The sequence below is a fragment of the Eleutherodactylus coqui genome, chromosome 4 (genome assembly GCF_035609145.1).
Source record: "Eleutherodactylus coqui strain aEleCoq1 chromosome 4, aEleCoq1.hap1, whole genome shotgun sequence".
Lineage (NCBI taxonomy): Eukaryota > Metazoa > Chordata > Amphibia > Anura > Eleutherodactylidae > Eleutherodactylus > Eleutherodactylus coqui.
In genome coordinates this window covers 280081030-280098860 of record NC_089840.1, presented here as the reverse complement: position 1 = coordinate 280098860, position 17831 = coordinate 280081030, and the positions used below count along the sequence as shown (strand labels likewise).

Genomic DNA, 17831 nt, shown 5'->3' with positions numbered 1-17831 from the left:
GTGATCACTGTTCTTCATTTAATAAACTGAATATTGCAATTTGGTGTCTAATTTAAGGGGAGGGGTTAAGTGGGGATTGAAAGGTAAAAATATCAGACCAAAAATCCATAATATAAGGGCATTCCCATAATAAATGCCAGAAACGGGCATTCAGCTGATGGCATCTGTGACAGGCTGTCGTAGGGATTTTGCCCATTTTATGTAGTCGCCCGACTTTGTAGCACCACATGCAAGGATTTTCATGGGGAGTGGGGATTGGGGGGTCTTAAAATATACTGTAAGCCCTACCCCGGAAAAGTGCCTTATCTGCAGGGAAAAAAAGTATACATCGTCTTAGAAGTGTTGTCAGGGGTTCTGCTGCACCTTTTCTCGGTCCCTGGCACTCTTCTTCTTCCTTTCTTCTGGCCGGGGATTGAAAAATCCCCTGCCTCCTGGAAGCGCCAGCTGTGATTGGCTGACACTTAACCAATCAGAGCCAGCGCTCGATGGATGGCTGTGATTGGTTCATCGAGAGCTTGCTGTGATTGGCTAAGCGTCAGCCAATCACAGCCAGCGCTTCCAGTAGGCTGGGATTTTTCAATCCCTAGCCAGAAAGATGAAAATAAACAGTTACGGCGACCGAGAGCTGCAGCAGCGTCAGACAGCACTTCTAAGGTAATGTATACATTTTTTTTTTCCTGCAGCTAGGGCTTAGTTTAGGCTGTTCAAAAGTATGAAAAGTTTGTTGTGTATAATCAATATTGTTCATCACATTTCAATGAGTACTACATCCATGTTATATGTTTTATTGTTGATGTACAAATTGTTAATAAGCTCGTTCTTTGTTCTCGAGAGAGTGGAAGCATCGCCTCTTAGGTGAGGGGTGGGGGGTTGTTCTTTAGTTTTTGTTAAACCAGACACCGTGACATTCCTGAGGTGGGGGCCAATGAGTGTATTGAGGCTTTGCATTTATTCTTCTTTATATGTGTAATTGATTGGCCACAAGGTGGGCACAGAGGAGCTCGCTACACAAGTATACCAAACCTTAAAGTGAGATCTGCTCATTGTCCGAAAATGAATTTGCCAGATGGGAGTAGCAGGTATTATTGTATCTTGACGCCACTGGAACTGATGGGTGGAGACAAGGCTTAGGCTGTTTGACAGGCAGGTCACGCCCCAAGTTGATGATTGGCTGCAGGAGCTTGTGAGTGTAGGCGAGGAGTTTCCACTGTGCAGCGGGCGCTGGACATGTAAGTTTGCGAGCGGGTACCTGGCTTCCCTTTTCCTGTGCTTCCCTCCCCCTTTCCATAGGCAGCATTGCAGTTCTTTCCGCCGCTGGTAGTGCCCCCTCTGCCGCAGACAACACTTTCATTAATGAGGGATAACTTCTGAAGGCGCCAGCTGGCGGTGTCAGTGGCCCCTCCATTGCCGACCACACTTCAATTTCCCTGCGGTGATTGTGGAAGGTGCTGGCCGCCTCTGTGAGTGCACTATCCGCCGTCAAACATACTTTATTTTCCCTGCATGGATTTGTGCAGGTGCCGGCCGCTGCACAATGAGTACAGCAGTGACACCAACAACTGCAAAAGGCATGTAGGGGGCAAGCAGGGAGAACTCATCCTCTGCCCGCACCGGTGTTACTGAGCTGGAGGGGGGTGGCAGCTGCGATCACCTGGCGGGGGAGAGTACACTGTCAAGGCCTGCAGATGGTATGAGGCAAGCAGGGAGAACTCATGCGCTGGGTACTGCTATATCTGGATGCCACCGGACTGCAGCCAATCATCTACTGGGGGCGTGACCTGGCTATCAAACAGCCTAAGCCTTCCCATGACGTCAAGATAAAATAATACCGGAGTTGCAGTAGTACTAACTTGTTTGCATGAGACATTGTTCAAATTGTGTGTGTAACGGGGTGATCTCTAGGGGGGCTTTATGATTATCTTCATTTATTTCCTCAAAGTAAAGGTTTTCCCACCGCACATTTCCCGTAAGGTCTGTGTATCCAGATAAAAGACTCATCCACAATGATTGTGATAGAGTGCCGGCTTCAGAGCTGTTTGCCCGCATATGGTAGACCCAGCGGAATATGAGTTACTTAATAAATGTGTACAATGTGTGAGACCGCATAGCAGAAAAGGGAATCCTGTCAACTGGATGAAACCTGTGAGATATCGCCCACACTGGTGAGTAAGGACTCCTTCACACGGGGGCTGGGATTTTTGTAGGCCCTTGTCACAGCTGCATCACTGCCAAAAATCGCATGAGCAAGAGGCAGCCGCAACCAAGTTCCCGTTTTAACGCCCATGAATATAGTGTCATATGTCTATCAAAAATAAAATTGCGCAATTGCGGTTACCACTACCTTTAAACCAGCAATATATAGTGTGGTTGCAGTCCCATAGATTAAATATGGGTTAACTGCATCTACGTAAAGCAAGTGTCAGTCAGATGATGGGCTCAAGATTAAGTGGCATGTGCTTGGAGCCATTCCAAGGCCTTAGCAGGTGAGTGTAGAAAAGTCATCTTTCGATCCACCATGATCGGTAAACATGCGGGGTACGCCATTGAATAGAGAATTCCCTGACTTCTCTAACTGCGGATCTCAGTTTCTGTAGGTCAGGTCAGCTAAGAAATCTGGGAATATTCAAATTGTTAAGTTTTTATATGCTGGGGCCTTTCAGCCGTGCCTGACATAAAGCCGTGTCTAGGTCTCGACAATTAAGGAGCTCCAGGCAGAGGTACTTTTGCCGGGACTCGATGAGCACTTTCCACTACAAAGGAGGAAGAGAAGACATTGCCACCTAGTGTTGACGTAAGCCATTGCGTTATTAAAGTTTCGGGATGTAATTCTGTTTTTTTAGGGGAGGTGAATGATATGGAGGTTGTTTTGCCAAAGTGATTTTCAAGATCACCTGCCTTTGACTGACATATCTCAGGTTTTTAATTGCTGTTTTCACGGTGGTAGATGCACGACTGTGGAAAGGTGATCTTCTAGTTCACGCAGGTCATGTTTTGTAGATCTTGTCTATCATCAATTTTAATTACTTCAATTTTCCCTGTGAGGGATGTTTTGCATGTATTGATGGCGTCTAATGATTATGAGGAGACTTGATGTAGGTTTGGGTCAGAGTCCTGGTCTGATTCCATGTCCTCCTCCCTATTTCTTATTTGCATGGCTCATGTAGAGCTTGATGTAGGAGCAGGAGTATCCAAGCTCCCACAACTTCCCCATAGCAGTTGAGTTTTTAGCATGTGTGCTTATAATAAAAAAGTCGAAACAGGATATGGAGCAATTGGCATGTAATAATATATGAGTCAGATTAGGTGGTGGCGAAATTAATGCAGATGTAGTGAAGATCTTAATATCCAATTTGTTGGGAAATAGAAGAGGAAACATGTTTTGCATTCAGTACTCCGAGGCACCGCCAATCCCAGATTCCTCAGGTAGCTTGTAATAGTCAGGCGGGTGTTGATGTGTAAATGCAGAGATTTACCAACCAGCAGCAGAATCCGATATATATTAAGTTAAAATGTCTAGTTTCTGTAAAAGGACATGCAGCATTGACTCCAACTGTAAAAGGAGAGGAAAATGGCCGTATATGGAGCCGGTTGTATATAATGTATTGTGGGCACTTGCCTGGTTTAGAGTAAGATTTACAGGAAGTATCAAAGGAGCCTCAAGCATGACCACGGGTGGGCATCCCAGCAAGTCCCAACAGGCTATATGTATAGCAAAGCACTACCGTAGGCCGCAGCAAGGACTTCAGGTCGAAAGGTGGAGGAGCAGTGCCGCAGGTCCCAGAGCCGCCTAATGGCGATTGTACATGGGATGACAGTCAGCTAAATGACTGCACAAGAGCTGATGTTATAGTTAAAGTCGTTAGCACTCGTGCAGGGTACTGTTTTGCCATGTTGCCACCCGAAGTTGGGGGTGGTGACATAATACAGCATTGTAGAGATACAGTCATGCCCCCAGCTTCTGATTGGCTGGGGCTGTGTGGCATGAGGAGAGGCAGCGGCAGAACAACAAGAGCCAAGGACAACGAGAGGCAGCAGTGGCAGGAGGAGACCCAGCGACAGCGATGGCAGGACAGCCACAGGTCGTACCAGCAGCGTCTGCATTGAATTTTGCATGGCCTGGAGGGTTAGGGTGACTTTTCCTGTCAGGCTTATATATAATGTAGGCCTAACACGAAAACGAACCCTCACCCTAACCCTCCAGGCCAGGCAAAAATCAAAGCAGACACTGCTGCTAGCAGCATTGAGAAATCTGCCAATCGGGAGCTAGGGACGTTCCTCCCGTCAAACCCCTAGCTGCCGGTGGTGTCAAGCTACAATAGTACCGTCGTGCAGACCGTTTAGACAGATAGACTTTGCCGCTGGATTGCTGGCTTCTCTCTTAGCGCCGAGCGGGGAGCATTTACATGAAAAAAGAAGCCAGCGATCCAGCAATAGTTCTAATAATTGAAAGTCAGCCATAACGACTTGCAAAGAAATAGTCAGTAATTTTCTTGCATTTACACTGCACTATTATTGCTCAAATTCATTCATCTGAATGAATTTTGAGTGATAATCGTTCCTTGTAAATGGCCGTTGTGCAGCGAGTAATGACCAGTGAGATGTCGGAGAGGCAGTCAGCAGGCAACAGGGTGGAGAGGAGCCTTGGCGAGTGCCTATCTCATGGATGCAGAGCGCCCCAAAATGCTACCACCCTGCACTAGGCTGCAGCAGGAGGGCCACATGGGAGGCCAGGGAAACACTGCCGCCAGCTATAACATCATGGATTATTATTGTTAGCCATTAAAAGGTATCAGATCTACAAGATTACCTGGTTTCTCTTACTGAGAACAATCACATGGACTCTGCTGTGTGACCTGCAGTTTATGCGTCGGATCAGGATGTATTCAGAGAGTAGATGGAGCAGAGCCAAGCGCGTGCGAGACAGGGGAGCGGAGCCGAGCGTGTGTGAGACGGGAGAGGTGGAAGAGCAGAGGACGTATATAGGTGCAATGAACACGTAGAGGCCATGTGTGTGTAATGTAGATGGAGGGGGCCGTGTGTGTAATGTAGACGGAGGGGGCCGTATGTGTGTGTAATGTAGACGGAGGGGGCCGTATGTGTGTGTGTAATGTAGACGGAGGGGGCCGTATATGTGTGTGTAATGTAGACGGAGGGGGCCGTATATGTGTGTGTAATGTAGACGGAGGGGGCCGTATGTGTGTGTAATGTAGACGGAGGGGGCCGTATGTGTGTGTAATGTAGACGGAGGGGGCCGTATGTGTGTGTAATGTAGACGGAGGGGCCGTGTGTGTGTGTGTAATGTAGACGGAGGGGGCCGCGTGTGTGTGTAATGTACATGGAGGGGGGCCGCGTGTGTAATGTAGACGGAGGGGGCCGCGCGCGTGTGTGTGTGTAATGTACATGGAGGGGGGCGTATGTGTGTGTGTAATGTACATGGAGGGGGGCCGCGTGTGTGTGTGTGTAATGTAGACGGAGGGGGGCGCGTGTGTGTGTGTAATGTAGACAGAGGGGGGCGCGTGTGTGTGTAATGTAGACGGAGGGGGCCGCGCGTGTGTGTAATGTAGACGGAGGGGGCCGTATGTGTGTGTGTGTGTGTGTAATGTACATGGAGGGGGGCCGTATGTGTGTGTGTAATGTAGACGGAGGGGGGCGCGCGTGTGTGTAATGTAGACGGAGGGGGCCGCGTGTGTGTGTAATGTAGAAGGAGGGGGCCGTGTGTGTGTAATGTAGAAGGAGGGGGCCGTGTGTGTGTAATGTACACGGAGGGGACCGCGTGTGTGTAATGTACACGGAGGGGGCCATATGTGTGTGTAATGTAGACGGAGGGGGCCGTATGTGTGTGTGTGTAATGTAGACGGAAGGGGCCGTATATGTGTGTAATGTACACAGAGGGGGCCGTATATGTGTGTAATGTACACGGAGGGGGCGGTATGTGTGTAATGTACACGGAGGGGGTCATACATGTGTGTAATGTACACAGAGGGGGCTGTATGTGTGTGTAATGTACACGGAGTGGGTCGTATGTGTGTGTAATGTACACGGAGGGCATCATACATGTGTGTAATGTACACGGAGTGGGCCGTATACGGCCCCCTCCATCTACATTACACACATATACGGCCTCCTCCGTCTACATTACACACATATGTGTGTAATGTAGACGGAGGGGGCCGTATATGTGTGTAATGTACACGGAGGGGGCCGTATATGTGTGTAAGGTACACGGAGGGGGCCGTATATGTGTGTAAGGTACACGGAGGGGGCCGTATGTGTATGCAATGTACATGGAGGGGGTCATACATGTGTGTAATGTACATGTTAGGGGCCGTATTATTATTTTTGTTGAGTTACATCCATACAGGGCATTGTACAGATGAAAATGGTTTAACTCTTTAGTTCCCATCCTTGATTTCCTATAGGCGTTATATTTGTATGTTTCTATTGACATTGCCATACGAGGGTTTGTGTGTTGTGGGATGGTTTATTTTAACTCCTTAGTGACCACCTGTATGTTTTCACATCCTGGTATCTGGCCTTTATTCTTTGACTATAAAAACACGTTTGCCCTGTAGACTAAAGCCCGGGGGTTGGGAAGTGTGACAGCTCCCGGAGGTAGCCGAGAGCTTATGGCTGTCATTGGGGGGCCGGCGGTGGGCGGTCCCCGTTCACAAGATCGCCATTATTCAAAGGATATCAGCGATCGCATAAAAGTTATTTTTTTTAAGTTAAAGTTTCATCTCCCCTCACGAGTCTGGTCCATAAGTCCTTTGCGATGTTTCCTGAAACTTTAGTCCTGCAAGGACATTTTCCTGGTTTCTACTCAGTCACGCCCACCGCTGCAGTGACAACACGTCTTCTACTCCAGTCACACCAGAAGCTGAAGTCACATAACATAGTAACATAGTATATAAGGCCGAATGAACACAATGTCCATCTAGTTCAGCCTGTTTATCCTCCTATGTTGTTGATCCAGAGGAAGGCAAAAACCCCAAGAGGCAGGAGTCAATTAGCCCTTTGGTGGAAAAATTCCTTCCCGACTCCCTAATGGCAATCAGACTAATTCCTGGATCAACCTCTAATAGTTCCTACCTGCCAATATACCCGGATTAACAATTAACCTAAGATTTATATCCTGTAATATCCTTCTCCTCTAGAAAGACATCAAGTCCCTCTTAAACTCCTCTATGGATTTTGCCATCACCACTTCCTCCGGCAGAGAGTTCCACAGTCTCACTGCTCTTACAGTAAAGAACCCTGTTCTGTGTTGGCGATGAAACCTGCTTTCTTCTAGACGTAGCGGATGCCCTCTTGTTACTGTCGCAGTCCTGGGTATAAACAGATCATGGGAGAGGTCCTTGTATTGTCCCCTCATGTACTTATACATGGTTATTTGATCACCCCTTAGCCGTCTTTTTTCTAGAGTAAATAGTCCCAATTTGGATAGCCTCTCTGGGTATTCCAGGCCCTTCATTCCATGTATTAGTTTAGTTGCCCTTCTTTGAACCCCCTCAAGCACTGCAACATCTTTCCTGAGCACCGGTGACCAGAATTGTACGCCGTATTCCATGTGAGGTCTGACAAGTGCCTTATATAATGGAAGGATAATGTTCTCGTCCCTCGCCCCTATACCTCTTTTAATGCATCCCAAAACTTTATTTGCCTTTGCAGCCGCTGACTGGCATTGGTTACTCCAGTTTAGTCTACAATCCACTAATACCCCCAGGTCCTTTTCCATCTCACTTTTCCCTAGCAGTACCCCATGTAGTGTATATTGGTGACATCCGTTTCTCCTGCCCATGTGCATAACCTTATATTTATTCACATTGAACTTCATTTGCCATTTTTCTGCCCAAGCCCCCAGCTTATCTAGGTCTGTTTGTAGAAGTCCAGATACACGAGATCAATAGACTCTCCCAGGTCCAGCCTAGAACTTACTTCATCGTAGAAGCTGATCAGCTTGGTCGGACATGATTGACCCTTCATGAACCCATGCTGGTGAGGAGTTATTCCATTGTTCTCCTTGAGGTATTCTCCGATGGCGTCTCTCAGAAACCCCTTGAATATTTTTCCAGTTACTGAAGTGAGACTTACCGGCCTGTAGTTACCAGGCTCACTTCTGGACCCCTTTTTGTAAATTGGAACCACGTTGACAATGCGCCAATCCAGTGGTACAACCCAGGTCTTCATAGTATCTACAAATATTAGATATAGCGGCCTAGCTATCTCATCACTTAGTTCCTTTAGTACCCTTGGGTGTATTCCATTTGGGCCCGGCGATTTATCGATTTTAATCTTCTTTAATCAGTTCCGCACCTCCTCCTGCGTTAGGTATGAGATATTTTGTGAGGGGTTCATTTTATTCCCCTGCATCTCATGTGGAATTTGCTTTTCGTTTGTGAATACACTTGAAGAGAAACTATTTAATAGATTTGTCTTCCCTCCATCATCTTCAATGATTTCTCCTGCATTATTTGTTAAAAGGCCAGCGCTTTCCCTGCAAATCCTTTTGCTGTTAATATACTTGAAAAATACTTTCAGGTTATTTTTGCTCTCTTTGGCCATCAGTCTTTCTGCCTCCTCCTTAGCAATTTTGATCTTATCTTTGCATATTTTGTTTTTTTCCCTGTACGATTTTAGCGCTTCTTCGCTGCCTGTCTTCAACTCCAATCACAGCCAGAGCTTCAGTCACATCACGTCTTCTGCTGTAGTCACATCACTTCTTCTACTACAGTCACACCCACAGCTGCAGTCACAACACGTCTTCTACTCCAGTCACACCCAGAGCTTCAGTCACATCACATCTACTCCAGTCACACCCGGAGCTGCAGTCACATCAAGCCTTCTACTCCAGTCACACCTGAAGCTGCAGTCACATCCAGAGCTGCAGTCACATCACATCTTGTACTTCAGTAACACCCAGGGCTGCAGGCACATCATGTCTTCTACTCCAGTCCCACCCAGAGCTACAGTCACATCACGTCTTCTACTCCAGTGACATCCTGAGCTGCAGTCACATCACGTCTTCTACTCCAGTCACATCCAGAGCTGCAGTCACATCACGTATTTTAGATATCTGCAGATGTCGACCTTGACAGCCACCATCAGCCAAACATGTTATAGCGAACATCAGGCTGATCTAGTGAAGTGAACCCCACGGCAGCCGCAGGATCACTCGGCTCCTCTCGGGCCGCTGGCACACAGCCTGGCAGAGGCTCCCATTCTCCAGCGCTCAGGACTCTGCTCTATTTCTGGGCGTTTCGTGCTTCTCATTAATGATGAAGAATGCTACAAGCGATGCTGCGGCCGAAAGTAAAACACGGCAAAGCACTGCGATTTAAATTGCTTTGCTGCGTTCATGTGTGAGGCTGGGCTTCGGCTGGAGTCACACGGCGGGGGAGATATCGGCCTGCAATCCGTGTGGAAACCCCTGGATGCGAGGCGCTTCCACATCCATCTCTGCGGGGCTGAAGGAGTCCCCCGGCGCAGCTGTCAGCCGCTGCAGGGGATCGAGATCATCTCCCACTGATCCCAGTGCGGCCGGCGCTGCGATATCGCAGGGAGATACAACATGCATCCTGGAGACTGCAGGAACAGATCGCATGTCAACGACAGCCTACTGAGGACATCTACTGAGCGGAGAGACCTGGTCATGTGACCCCCTGTCTCCTCCCACACACTGATCACATGACGGTGACATCATCACAGGTCCTGTAAGCACAGAACAACCCTGCAGGTGGAGGTATGTGGGGTCTCCAGCACTGGGGGGCAGGTTTATGGAAGCCCATAGCAACCAATCACAATGCAGCTCTTTGTATGCCGCAAAGTGTTTAGCGAGGCGGCGTGGGACTGGGGGCGGGGCGTGAAGGTGAGGGAGATTTGAGGATAGTGAGGGGTTAGAGGGAAGGGGAGGAGCTACAGACAGGAAGAGACGAGAGCGGGGAGCGGGAAAGCAGTAGTGTGTTAGACAGCGAGAGAGAAGGAGCGCTAGAGGACAACGGGATTAAAGGTGAAAGATTGCGAGAAGAACGGTGAGAGCGGAGAGGAGAGACGGCCGGAAAGAATAGGAGAAAGCCAGGAATATCGGGTGGAAGAGGACGCCGGAGGAAAAGAAAAGGAGGACCGGGACTAGCGGGTGGAAGAAGTCGGCCGGCAAAAGAGAAGGAGCGGGTTATCCGGTGGAAGTACAGGCCGGGGAGGCGAAGAGAGCGCGGATTTATTGGGAGAAGAAGCGTGCAGCGGAAGAAGAGGATCGTGTCAGCGCCAGCCCAGAGGAAAAGATACCCTTGGATTTACAAAATATGGAGGACTTACAAGGCCTGATCAAGGAGGCGGTAAAGAAAGACGGGACCCGGTGGCTCGAGGAGCTGCTGGCGACATGCCGGACACCCACGGTCCAGGCAACGAACACCGTGCAAGAGGCACTTCGCCAGGAATCGGGAGAAGATGGCGGCATCCAGGGAGAGGCTCCACGAGGTCGGCCGAGGAGAAGGAAGCAGCCGCCGGTAAGGCTCAGCCCGAGCCCAGCAAGGAAGAGGGGAGGACGGAGGGACAGCCGTGTCGGCGATTGCCCGAGAGGGTCCGGTAGCCCTGGCGGAGGAGGGGCGCCGGTACCTCGGCGCGCGACAGAGAGACCGGCAGCACAGGCCCTACGGTCGGCAGTCATCGGGGACACTGAAGGCGGAGGACTGGTTTCTGCAACTGGGACTGGCTCCAGACATCGCCACGAGCGCGCATCCGGGCGCAGGACCACAGCGGCGGCAGCAGGTGAGCTCAGGCCGAGCGAAGAGCGGCAGGGAAGCGCGCGGTTAGGCCGCTCGTCCTCCCAAGATGGCGGCCCAGAACGTGGGGGGGGGGGGGGAGGGTAGCGCGCGAGGTGTGCAGCAGCTTTGGCCCAGGCAGGCACATAGGAGGCAGGGGTAAGGGGAAGGGAAAAGAAAAGGCAGCCAGCAGGCCTGCATATAATCCCCCTACACATAGTCCGGAGAGTTTTAGCAGTGAGTATAGCAGCAGCAGGGAGGGGGGGAGCAGCTTAGGGGAGCCCATAGGGGAACCAGCTAGTTCAGAAGAGGAATGCCACACAGTTAGGGGAAAAGGGGCAAGGAGGCGACAGTACATTCCCGCCAGCAGGCCTAGTAATCGCCTACAGCAGCAGTCACCCCGACACGTATTAACCCCTTCACAGGATATAGCCGTAGTGAGGCAGCAGCAGCCGGGCCAGATGCCATTCTATGACCCTCACGAGCCAACAGTTTCCTACCGTCGGTGTTATGTTAACCCCCGATACACTGCCCCGCCAGCTGAATACACTGATTACACCTATCCACAACCCCAGGCTCCGCGCAGGAGCTCCAAGAGGCAGGGCCAGGGGGCAAGGCAGAGGCAGAAGGCGCGAGCCAGGCAGGAGAGGCAGGAGCGGTTAGAGCGGCAGCGAGCGCAGCAGTCAGGCTTGGCATGCGGCGGCAGGGAGAGGGGCCGCGAGTCAAGTACCAGCAGCGGGCTAGAGGAACCGCAGCGATTGGTGGAACAGCCTCGGCAGTCGGACCCGCAGTTATCCCTCTATCGTGAGGACAGGGAACGTCAACGGTGGCGCGACCACGATCACAGTCGCTCAAGGCGGGAACAGCCTGGCTCGTCGCAACCCCACAGCGGAGGAAGGGCACTGTATACGGCAGTGCATCAGCCCGGATATGAATCGGTCAGGAGCCGCGGGAGCGGTACAGCGGGGACAGCACCCTTGGCAACGCCGGAGGTCGGTCCAGCTGGTGAGTCCGAAATTTATGATTTGATAAAATGTGTTATGGATCCCGCAGCGGGTGCGGAGAGGAGTGATGTGGTTGAGTTGTTGCGGTCGCTGCTGAGCCGGATGGAACAAAAAAGAGGGCTTTTAGTGTCCTGCGCTCCAGGGGGTTCAGGCCCGCCTGTGGGTAGTACCGGTGGTAGCTCAGCAGCGGGTTCGGAAATAGACCCGTCAGCGGGTTTACAGTTTGGAGATTCAATGTATTGTGGTGTCGCCCCACTAGGGGTAGGTTTGACAGATGAGTTGTTGGAAAAGATTAGGAGCGGTTTGTATATAGATATATGGTCCTTGCTTTCGGTGGACCACGTGATGGTCGATAAGGAGCGTAGTTCAGAGCGCGGTTCTGACAAGAAGCCTAAAATTGCGAAGACCTTCGGTAACTGGTTGCAGGCGTATATGGTGATGGTACACGTTACGTGCCAGCACCAGCCCGCAAAAGGTCCGGAGATGATGGTGTATTTAAACACCATCTATAGCGCTTATCGGCTGCACGGGGGTGCGGCCTGGTGGCGCTATGACGAGGACTTTAGGCGTCGTATTTCGGGAAAGAGTCACATCAGTTGGGCCTCTAAGGCCACTGATGTGTGGATACAACTAATTTTAGCTCAGCGTCCGGTCAAGGCGTCCTTTCCAGGGGCAGCCGCGGGGGGCACATCCCAGCAGCCCGCGGCCTCCTCTAGACCAAACGGCTCTTGTTGGTTATACAACGAGGGCCACTGCAGGTTTTACGCTACCTGCAAGTTTAGACACGAGTGCTCGGTTTGCGGGGGCCAGCACGCGGCAGTGCGCTGCTTCCGCAAGCAAAGAGCAACGCCCGCGGTGGGTGGCGCCGTCGGCCATGCGAACGCCGGTGAGAAGCCGCTTCCTGGATCCGTGGTTAGACAGATACCACAGGAAACAGGAAGCAAAAATCCTTAGAGCGGGATTTTTGGAGGGTTTTAGAATACCTTTTTATGAGCAGCAGATGACGACGCTATGCCCTAACTTAAAGTCGGCAAGAGACGACATTGAGTTAGTGACAGAGAATTTGATGAAGGAGGTGCAGCTGGGCCGTATGGCTGGGCCCTTTGATGTTCCTCCATTCGAAAATTTACGGGTATCCCCGTTGGGCCTTGTGCCTAAGAAGGAATCCGGAAAGTTTCGGCTCATCCATCATTTATCGTTCCCAAGCGGGGGATCGGTAAATGACGGTATTTCAAAGGCAGAGGCAGCCGTGGCTTACACGTCGTTCGACTGCGCGGTACGCTTAGTGAGGTCAGCGGGCAGGTTTGCCCAGCTGGCAAAAACCGACATAGAATCGGCTTTCCGGCTGCTGCCGGTTCACCCGGACTGTTTTCATTTGCTAGGTTGTAGGATCGAAGACAGGTTTTTCGTGGACATGTGTTTGCCGATGGGATGCTCCATTTCATGTTATTTTTTTGAATTGTTTAGTTCATTCTTGGAATGGATGATACGTTATGAAACGGGCATTGCATCGGTGATACATTACCTGGACGATTTTTTGTTCGTCGGTTCAGAGACATCAGGCGACTGCGGTTTCCTATTGTCTAATTTTCAAAGGCTGATGCGTTTAGCGGGGGTCCCGCTGTCGGCGGAAAAAACGGCGGGTCCGGTCACGTGCCTGACCTTCTTAGGCATCGAGATCGATTCGGAAAACATGGTTTTTCGGCTACCGGCAGAAAAAGTCGCAAAGCTGCGCCAAGCGGTGGGGGACGTGGCCCACTGCAAAAAAGCGACACTGCGCCAGATGCAGAGTCTCTTGGGCTTATTGAACTTCGCGTGCAAGGTTATTCCGATGGGGCGGGTTTTTTCCAGGAGATTGTCCTTGGCGACGGTGGGGGTTCGCGAGCCGCATCATTTCATACGGGTGACAGCAGGAATGAGGACAGACCTGCACATATGGAGGGTCTTCCTCCAGTCCTTCAACGGGCAGGTGGTATGCCCCAAGGAGGATGTGGAAGGCCCGGCGATCAGTCTGTTCGCCGATGCGGCGGGATCGGGCGGTTTCGGCGTAATTTTTAACACCCATTGGTGCAGGGAACCCTGGCCTATGCTATGGAAAGAGAGAGGTTGGACAAAAAATATTACGTTGCTGGAATTCTTTCCGGTGGTGGTGGCCATCGAGGTATGGGAACCAGAATTACGGGACCGGAAGATTTGCTTTTGGTCCGACAATGCGGCTGTGGTGCAAACCATAAACAAGCAAACTTCGGCGTCCCCGCCGGTGTTGTCATTGTTGAGACACGTGGTATTGCGGTGTTTGCAAAGTAACATTTATTTGCGTGCAAAACACGTCCCGGGTTGTGACAACGGAGCGGCTGATGCACTCTCTCGTTCACAGATGGACCGGTTCAGGGAGCGGCACCCAGGGGCGGATGCCGAAGGGGTACGGTGCCCGCCTTCCTTGTGGAACCTGGCCGAGGAGAGCTGCTGAGGCTGGTGGAGTCATCGGTGTCTGGGTCAACGTGGAAAAGCTATAATGCGGTTTGGGCAGCGTGGTTGAGTGTGGTAGGAGGAACGGTAGTAGGAGGTGCTAGAGCAAGGGCGGCAACGTTGGACTTGTTGGCGAGAGTGCGGGATAATGGGTCGTCCGTGTATGTGGCCAAAAAACAGCTGGCAGGTGTGGCCTTCCTATTGAAGTTACATGGGGTGGCAGACGTGACAAAGGAGTTTGTGTTCCAGCAGATTATCCGAGGTTGGAAAAAAGAGAAGTCGGGCGCGGATACACGGCGACCCATTCCGAAAAAATTGCTAGTTAAGTTGCTGCAGGCGTTGGAGAAAGTGTGCTCGGATGCATTTGAAGTTTTGTTATTTAGATCAGCCTTTTCGCTCGCTTTTTTCGCGGCGCTGCGCATCGGCGAGCTGGTCCCAGCGAGCAAAGCAAAACCAGGTGGTTTGGGGCAAAGGGACGTGATCGCCACGGAGTCAACGGTCAAAGTTTGCGTCAGAAAGTCTAAAACGGATTTGTACGGTAGAGGCGACTGGCTGACCATTAGCAGTTCGCAGGATAGATGGTGTAAGGTGGGCATATTGAGGCGTTTTATCACAAAGCGCCCGGCGGTAGGCACTTTTTTAGCCCATGCATCGGGGGCACCGCTTACCCGTTTTCAGTTTGCGGCGGTGTTGCGTTCGGCGCTGAGGGAGTTGGGACTAAATCCGATGGAATTTGGAACCCACTCGTTCAGGATCGGGGCCGCTACGACTGCGGAAGCGCACGGCATGTCAGAAGATGGTTTAAAAAAGTTAGGAAGATGGAAATCACAGGCCTATAAGTCGTATGTTAGACCAGATCGGGTGATTGAAGGAGGTGAAGATTGAGAGGCAGTTCAGCGGCGTGGATTTTTCGTCGGTCAATGGCATTGTAGTGATATGATTTAAGATACTTTTGGGTTTTTGTTTTGCTATATCATTTCTTTATTGCAGCGCACGAGCCATGGCATGTGTGGATCATTGGACACTCGTTCATATATTGGGCGGAGAAGAGAGCGGCAACACGACCCATGGGCAGGAACTTGGGTCTGAGCGGAGCGCTGGTAAATTGGGTGGGAGTGCGGGGGCTGCTTTGGCCCCGGTTGCTACAATTGGTGCTAAGGATTAGCAAGTGGACCCCCCGGAAGGTTATACTGGTCGTTCATGCCGGGGGGAACGACTTAGGATGCACTAAGATGAATGACTTGTTGGTTCTCATGAAGCAGGATTTGCTTCGTTTCCGGGACTGTTTTAATGATTGCACCCTGGTCTGGTCGGACATAGTGGCTCGGAGAGTTTGGAGAGGGGCCAGGAACACGGACGCCATCGAACGTGTAAGGAAGGTAATAAACCTGCGCATGTCTCGTTTTGTGCAATCGATGGGTGGAGTGGCAGTCCGCCACTGGGAGCTGGAGGACAAGGAAAAAGGGGCCCTGAGGATGGACGGCGTGCACCTCAATGAGGTGGGTTTGGACACCTTTTTGTCCGGACTGCAGGACGGAGTGGAGATGGCACTGGAGAGGGTTGGCGGGGGGGGGGGGGGGGCGGTATGCGCCATAGGCGTACGGCGCATGCCGCGTGGCCGGGAGCTTCCCATGCGGGCTACGGCGCAATAGGAAGGTTTACAGGCCCATGTATAGGGGCTTACGAACGTCCTCTGGGCCGTTACAGTTTTGACAAGAGTTCAGTTAGGCATGGGAGGTTTAGAGTTAAAAAAGTTAGTAAAGTTAAAATTAAATAGTAAAGTTAATATATATGTTGGTATTATTTAATAAAGCTGTGGCCAACCCACGTTTTTCAGCAAGAAGTTGTGTTTGTATGTTTTTTGGGTTACAGGTTAAGCGAACTATAGGTAAGTTAAAAGTGCCCCCAGTCCCTGAGGAGCAGTTAGTGCTATAAGCTGCGCTGTGATTGGCTGGTTTTCTTGCACACAGGGTCACGCGGCTCGCAGGATTTCTGGGGTAAATTTCTCATTAAAGAGGTTTTCTGGGACATAAAATGAAGCCACATTGAATGTTCTCCCGGCGGCTCCCGTCCAGCTCCGCCCCCTGATGTCTGCCGCACGGAGCCCGGAAGAAGAGGCGGCCGGCCCCGTGGTGCTCCCCCTCACAGGCTTCAGGGGGGATTCTTCTATGGCCGCTGTGAGGGGCTCAGCGCTCACGGACACAATGTGCGGCACATGACCGCCGGCCGCTTCTCCCGGCTCCCTGCGGCCGCACTGAGGCTGCAGCGCTGGACGGGAGCCGCCGCCACAGGGGAGCAGTCAGCTTCTCATTATAAAGGCTCGTTCTCCGGGTGTGAGCGCATCGCCGACAAGTAAATACGGGAATCCCCCCGGCCGCCATGTTTCACCTCCTGTGTGTATTTGCGCGTCTTATCCTCCTCAGCGGCCAATTGCGGTCAGTAATACGCAGCAGAATCGGACGCCGCGGGGTTATCACGCTATGGAGTCCGCTCAGTAACAACCATATTGGACTCGGCGGGTTCTCTGCACTGTGTAGCTCTGGTAGCTCTTCTCTGGACTCCAGTTTGTCGGTCTTTTTTTTTAATTGAGGTGCCAGAACGGAACAAAATAGGCATTTAAAAGTTCGGCCTTCTCAACATCATTCTTAACCAATTCCCCATTTCCATCCAATAGCACCACAGAAGTCAATGTGGGGGGCAAATGCTTGTGCAATATCTCAGGGGGGTGTAATTGTGTTGGAAAAAGAACACATCAGGAACTCATTAGACTAATTAGCCATTTTTATTGGTGCATCTTTGTTTGCTGAGCGCAAACGGACATACCTTGTAGGCGCAAAAATTACAATAAAATATGCTGATTGTGCGCACAAAAAGCATAGTGCATTTCACAAAACCGCTACGCTCATGTGCAAATACACATACACCTGTGAGAAGGAGGCCTTAGTCCTTCTTCACATCGGCGGTAGAACTCCTAAATTGTGAGCAATAACAAGAGGGACAACTGTAGTGCGGCAAAGTTTTTAACATAAGACATCACAGTAATAGTGCCCGTTAGTGACCCGTCACAGTAATGGTGCCCGTTAGTGACCCGTCACAGTAATGGTGCCCGTTAGTGACCCGTCACAGTAATGGTGCCCGTTAGTGACCCGTCACAGTAATGGCGCCCGTTAGTGACCCGTCACAGTAATAGCGCCCGTTAGTGACCCGTCACAGTAATAGCGCCCGTTAGTGACTCTTCACAGTAATAGCGCCCGTTAGTAACCCGTCACAGTAATAGTGCCCGTTAGTGACCCGTCACAGTAATGGTGCCCGTTAGTGACCCGTCACAGTAATAGTGCCCGTTAGTGACTCTTCACAGTAATAGTGCCCGTTAGTAACCCGTCACAGTAATGGTGCCCGTTAGTGACCCGTCACAGTAATGGTGCCCGTTAGTGACCCGTCACAGTAATGGTGCCCGTTAGTGACCCGTCACAGTAATGGCGCCCGTTAGTGACCCGTCACAGTAATAGCGCCCGTTAGTGACTCTTCACAGTAATAGTGCCCGTTAGTAACCCGTCACAGTAATAGTGCCCGTTAGTGACCCGTCACAGTAATGGTGCCC

The 17831-nt window shown here is 51.0% G+C and overlaps 1 protein-coding gene across 1 annotated transcript in view; it reads left to right on the top strand.

The window, feature by feature from the left end:
• The window catches only part of LOC136626726 (zinc finger protein 850-like), an 82351-nt gene that overhangs the window by 52746 nt on the left and 11774 nt on the right, over positions 1 to 17831 (top strand). Inside the window, exons 5-7 of the mRNA XM_066601733.1 lie at positions 10094 to 10502; positions 12789 to 12977; positions 15490 to 15789. Of these exons, the coding sequence (XP_066457830.1) occupies positions 10094 to 10502; positions 12789 to 12977; positions 15490 to 15789 (898 nt within the window). The remainder of the gene's footprint in view (positions 1 to 10093; positions 10503 to 12788; positions 12978 to 15489; positions 15790 to 17831) is intronic.